At 42.8% G+C, this 6,276-nt stretch overlaps 1 protein-coding gene across 1 annotated transcript in view; it reads left to right on the top strand.

Annotated features, from left to right (window-relative positions):
• The window catches only part of LOC119321658 (disease resistance protein PIK6-NP-like), an 8,907-nt gene extending 3,723 nt beyond the window's left edge, over positions 1-5,184 (top strand). The window contains exon 2 of the mRNA XM_037595246.1: positions 3,279-5,184. Within this exon, the coding sequence (XP_037451143.1) occupies positions 3,279-5,184 (1,906 nt within the window). The remainder of the gene's footprint in view (positions 1-3,278) is intronic.
• Positions 5,185-6,276: the final 1,092 nt, after the last annotated feature.

The following is a 6,276-nucleotide window of genomic DNA, read 5'->3' as shown; positions in this document are numbered from 1 at the left end:
AGGGCCTTCTCTCGCCGACATCGCGAACCCACACGCCTTTTTGCTTCGGCCGGCACCCCCAGGCGGCCCTCGGGGGCTTGGGTTCGGCTTGGGTTCGCCGGCTATTATTTCGTCCCAAACGGGCGATAAACGAGGCACTGGGGGCACGACTGGGGCGATTTTTCGGCGCCAGTACTAAAAAAAGAGAGCCCTGGGGGGCATGTTACGGGAGGGAGTGGAGATGCTCTAAGGATTGGTTTGCTATTGTTGAACTGTGTCGTGCTATGCTTACTATATAATCTGCTGCAGAGGACTTGTCAGGGAGGTTGGCAATAGGGGTCGAGCAAACAATAAAATACGGAAATGAAAGTTGGTCAAGCGCGGAAATCCCTTATGGAGCTTGGCCTCCAATGAGGCCTCCAAATTGAAATTTCAAATTTCATATTTTTACGTTTCAAAAAATTCTAAAAAAACACATATATACATGAAGGCATAACACACATGTGTGTAAATTGTCAGGGTAAAATACGTTGAAATGAGGCTGTGCAAAAAACAAATTTGGGGTTGTTTAACACATGATACTATTCATCCTCCCAGGCCATGAATTTGTCTTTTTTGTACAAGTCACAACTCAAGATATTTCATCATAAATTTGTATACACACGTGGGTTACATCCTTACATACACGCATATTTATTTTCAAAAATAAAGGCCTACTTGAAGCTTGTCCTCCAAAATGCTTCCCTCGGGCAAGCGGGACTATATATCATAGTATTCCATTGTAGCCTGAGGAAGTTATGCTGCAAAGAGAGCCTTAGCTGAGAGATTAGGCATAGGGTTTTGCAGCATAACCACTAGGGTTCAATTCCTAAAAGTGACAGGTGATGCATAGGGTTTTCCTTCTCATTTATTGAGTATCAAGCTTGATGTGTGGTGGGATCACTCATCAAGATTAATTATTGGTATTCATTAAAAAGATATTTTGAGTAAAAAGACCGTGTGCATGCCTAGTTGATCCAGAGGCTTAGAAGTGAAATTCTCTCTCAAAATTGAAGGTGATACGTAAATGCTTCCTGAGTCACTCTCCCATTCGACTCCGGAGTCCCTTGCCACCACCACTAAGTCCCCTTGAGGAGGCTGGTGGCGCTAGGCTCCATAGCGGACGGAGGCGGTGACACTGCTAGCTTCTGATCCAGACGCATTTAGGTCAAGCCTTAGGTCAAATCACATCGCCCCACCCATCTTCGCTCCTGGATCTGTGTGACAAGCGTCGGACGGTGCATGATGGCTCCCCACCAGCAGTTTCCGAGTTTCAGGAGACGTCCTGAGCGACTGGGACGCATGTCCCTGCTCGCCCTCATTGACGACATCGGGGATGTGTTCCCGGCAGCCTTGTTGGGACATCGACATCGTTTTGCGACCATGCGCTCGACCTGTGAGGCGGTAGTGAGTGAGCTATGCTTTGTAGTCGGTTCTGGTCCATGTGGTGACCACTCCGGCTCGAGGCGCCATCGAAAGATCTTCATAAGAATTTCTGTCTCCAGATCCGGTGGTTGTCGTCGATGTCTCGTATAGGCGATGTTTTGGGATGCAACGGGATGGCTCTTTTCTGGCGGTGAGATGCAATCTATGGCCGATGGCTTGATGTAGAGAGTATGATGTGCAACGGTCGTGACGAGATTTCTAGTGCATCACATGTAGATGCCGGGATCGTGAAAAAGCGGTGGTGACAACACATGATTGACTTCTATTTGGTGATCTTTTTGAGCACTCTGCTTGGACCTCGAGGATGAAAACCCTTGGTCTGACTTAATATGGTTATACCTGGCAATGACAATCTTTTTGCGTTATTACCTTGTTGAGGGCATTGCTCGGTTATATTCGGACTTGTTCTTCAATGTGAAAACTTATAATCTGGCCTTTGGTGGATTGATCTAATGATGGCGACAACTGAGTGTCGTACCCTTACTGAAGGTGTTGCTATTGAAAAAAATTGGTGTCCTTGTGGTGTCAAAAGATGGTTGGTGCGAGTATAGTCATTGATGTTGTTTGTTACTCACCGTTTTGATCGCTTGAGTTCCTTCATAGCTTAAGCATAGTTTGGTGTTGGATGACTTTACTATTTTCTAGAGTGTTTATTTGTGTGTGTGCATCCTAACTATGCAGAGGCCAGGGGTATGTTCATGGTGTTTGTATCCACTTGATGCTTCACTTTGAGCAAATAAAATCCTCCATTTCTTAAAAAAAGGAAGTTTTGTTGATGCCAATCTATTGTATGGAAGAGCGGAATGCCTTATGCAATTACTGTCGCTTAGAGCATCTCTCGCTCTTCCCTAAAACTTTGAACTCCTTAAATTTTTCATATTTGAGGAATTAACTCCATCTAGAACTTCCTTCAAAATCATCAACTCCTAAAAAATTTCAGGAGCTACTCCTTAAATTTGTCCCTCCTACTCAAATTTGAGAAGTTTGAGGAGCCTCCTCAAACGCCTCCTCAAATTTCAGCCACCACCCACCGCCACTCACCACTTCTAGCGCGGCACGGCCGGGCTCCCCAAAGCCATGATGGCCTCCCAAGTCTCCCCCCCTGCTCATGATGGCACAATAGTTCTTTTTTTGAAAAGGGGATTACCCTCGCCTCTGCATCACAGGGATGCACACATCCATATTCAACGAAGTTTATTGCAAAACTTTTAAGAATTTCTAATTTTATTTAGTTTTCCTATTTTAATTTGGATGAGAAGAGCACTTTCAGAAGAATTACAAGCTATTTGACATAAAATGAGTTGTGTAGTTTTATTTACTTAATGTACGCATAATAGTTTCGTCCAGATCACTCTGTGGCCTTAGTATTTACCCAATTTAGAATGAAAGGGTTTGATTGTTAAAGTTTTAGGGCTTAGTTTTTAATGCAATTATTATCAAGACTTTCATCCTAACCATAAAACATTTTTTTAATTTTATTGTGGGTCTTTTCATCATTTGCCAACACACAAATACATTCTAAAATGTAGGGTAGACAAAGGGTAGCTAATTTCTACTTAGATATGTAACTACAAAAGCAAAAAAAAAGAGCTATCAAATATACATTTTAAAACACCATTTGTTTTGGCCAAACTAAAATCATGAGCTGAACATCAAACATCAGCATAAAGCAGGGCGGTAGCACAAAATCAACACATGTGCATGCTTGAATTTTATATGTTGTTACTTTATATTTTTATATGCACGCTTTCAATGAGAACAGCTTCTTAATGTATGATCTTCACATTAAAGCAACACTGATAAATCATGTGCAGGTATTTTGTTGTTGTTGACGATATATGGGATGTGGATACATGGGATGTTATTAAGTGTGCATTCCCCATAACATGTTCTGGCAGTATAATAATCACCACTACTCATATAAATGATGTCGCAGATTTATGTCGGTCATCATGCACTGGTTGTATCTATAATATGAGGCCACTTGATGTGGTGCATTCAAGGCAACTATTTCACAGAAGACTATTTGATTCCAATGAAGATTGCCCGTCAAACCTTCAGAAAGTTCTTGATGAAATTTTGAAAAAATGTGGTGGCTTACCTTTGGTGATCATTGCCATATCTGGTTTGTTGGCTATCACGGAAAGAACAGAACATATGTGGAATCAGGTGAAAGATTCAATTGGTCGTGCACTTGAAAGGAATCCTAGTGTTGAAGCAATGATTAAGATATTGTCACTTAGCTACTTTGATCTTCCTCCCCATCTAAAAACATGTCTCTTGCATTTGAGTATATTTCTGGAAGATTCTGTTATTGAGAAGAGAGCCCTAATATGGAGATGGATTGCTGAGGGATTCATTCACAAAGATGGCAGGTACACAACATATGTGTTAGGAGAGAGGTGTTTTAATGAGCTCCTCAATAGGAGTTTGATCCAAGTTGCATGGACAAATGAATATGGTAAGGTGGAGAGCTGTCGAGTTCATGACATAATTCTTGATTTCATCATATCGAAGTCCATCGAAGAGAACTTTGTCACTTTAATTGGTGTTCCGTATATAACTAGCGGGACACAAAGAAAAGTTCGTCGTCTCTCTCTCCAAGTTGATGAGGAAGAAAATCCAATAAGAAAGACTCGCATGGTATTGTCTCATGTACGATCACTCAATGTGTTCGGGTATTCCTTGGAAATCCCTCCTCTGAGGGAGTTTGGGCATTTGCGTGTTTTGGACCTTGAGCTTTGCAACCAAGTGGAAAACCACCACCTAGCAAATATTGGGAGGTTGTTTCAGTGGAGGCACCTCAACCTCAGATGGACAGAAGTAAGTGAGCTCCCAAAAGAAATCGGCCATCTACGTTGCTTAGAGATGCTAGACATAAGAGGCACTCAAGTACAAGAATTACCATCAACTATTGTGAATCTCGGAAGATTGGTGGATCTGCTTCATGAAAGTAGTGTCAAGTTTCCAGATGGAATTGAAAAGATGCAAGCATTAGAGATGTTGGGAGAGGTCAATGTCTGTAGGCAGCCATTTAACTTCCTGGAAGAACTTAGACAGCTGCAGAACCTGAGGAAGCTGGTCCTCAATGGCTCTGTAGATAGAGTGAAAAAGGAAGAGGAGGAGAAAATTGATTTTACTGTTTGTGGGGGGTGCTTCTTACTAGAGCGATCTTTGTGCCCTGTTCCGCTTAGCCTCCAGGAATTCATCATGAGGGGATCGCATCTGAAGCAGGTTCCGGATTGGGTGTGCTCCCTTGTAAACCTCCAGTTGCTGCGCCTAGAAGTGGAGAAGTTCATTGAGTCAAATTTGTATATCCTTGGAAACACCTTACCTACGCTGCTCATTCTGGAACTGACCGGAATGCGACAACATAGATATCCAAGGTTCACAGTTAGCCACAAATTTGGGTTCCGATGCTTAAGGAAGCTTTATTTGGAAGTATGTAAATGGATTGTGTTTGAAGCAGGATCCATGCCTAAGCTGGAAAAACTCGAAATTGGAGTTTGTTTCTCAAACTCATCCGATTTTAACACAACTAGTGGTAGTGGTGATGCTTTTGATTTAGGAATGGGAAACCTCCCCTCCCTCACTAGTCTCAAATTTGCAACATCTGCATGGGTTGATAGCAGTCTGGCGGCTGCACAGGCTGCTATGGAGAGAGCGGCTGGTAGGCATCCCAACCGCCCTACTCTAATCTTTCAGACAATCCGCCTATAGCAGCCTTGAGGTACTACCGCGTATTCCCAGGATTTTATAAACTTCATGATCTTTTTCTCTTAATTTCGTTGACTCATATGCTCATATGTTCATGTTTCCTTCCCCGTACAAGCTCAAGCTAGAAAGATCATCAATGCCAGGATAGGACGGAACTAATTATTGCACTATCAGCTCCCCACCTCTTTATGGAGACAAGGCGGCATTGGTACACAAGTTTCATCATCTCGTTCAGTTTAACTGCAAGCACTACCGTACTGTGCCTAGCAAGCAGTGGAGTTTGGAGCTACAAGCACCTACAAGAAATGCCTAGTGGGCCGGCTGGATTGCGACCGGCCCCTGTAGCGTTCTTACTTTTGCCTCTATTTTCGTTATGCGAGTTCTTCTCCTTTGTCCTGCCACGAACAGATAATCCCTCGGCTTGGGATAAACTCGAACCATCATGAGGCACCATTTGTTTCATCTTCTCCTTAGAGTTCAAAGCTTCATAAACTTCATTAAGCGTGAGAGTATCACGAATGTATAATATGGTGTCTCTAAAATTGATATAAGAACTTGGGAGTGGACAAAGTAACATTAAAGCAGTCTCTTCCTCTTCATACTTAACATCCATTCGGCTAGATTGGATATGATCTTTTTAAGTTCTGAAATATGATTCAAAATGTTAGCTCCCTCGGGTAACCGGTGCAGCAATAATTTTTGCTTCAGATGCATCTTACTGGTGAGATCTTTTGTTATGCAAATCCCTTACAGCTTTAACCAAAGAGCGGCAGCAGTTTTCTCGCTCAAAACTTCGTGCAAAATGTTATTATGCAAATGGATTTGAATTTGTGACGAAGGCTTACGATCCCTTCTTTCCTCCTCATCAGTCCAATCCTGAATTCTTTGCTTTCCAAAACTATCCAGTGCTTCATCATAGTCGGTCTGTGCCTACAACGCCCGCATCTTGTCTTGCCATAGGGTAAACCTTGTGTCACGGTCCAGCAACGGAAGGTCGAACTTCATGGATGCCATAAGTCGATACTCTTCACGCGACGCAGCAGAAAACCGATCAGCCTTGTACCTCGGGACTTGGTCCTGTACGCGGAAGAGTGA

This window comes from Triticum dicoccoides, chromosome 6B (assembly GCF_002162155.2).
Source record: "Triticum dicoccoides isolate Atlit2015 ecotype Zavitan chromosome 6B, WEW_v2.0, whole genome shotgun sequence".
Lineage (NCBI taxonomy): Eukaryota > Viridiplantae > Streptophyta > Magnoliopsida > Poales > Poaceae > Triticum > Triticum dicoccoides.
This window is presented reverse-complemented; position numbering and strand designations above follow the sequence as displayed.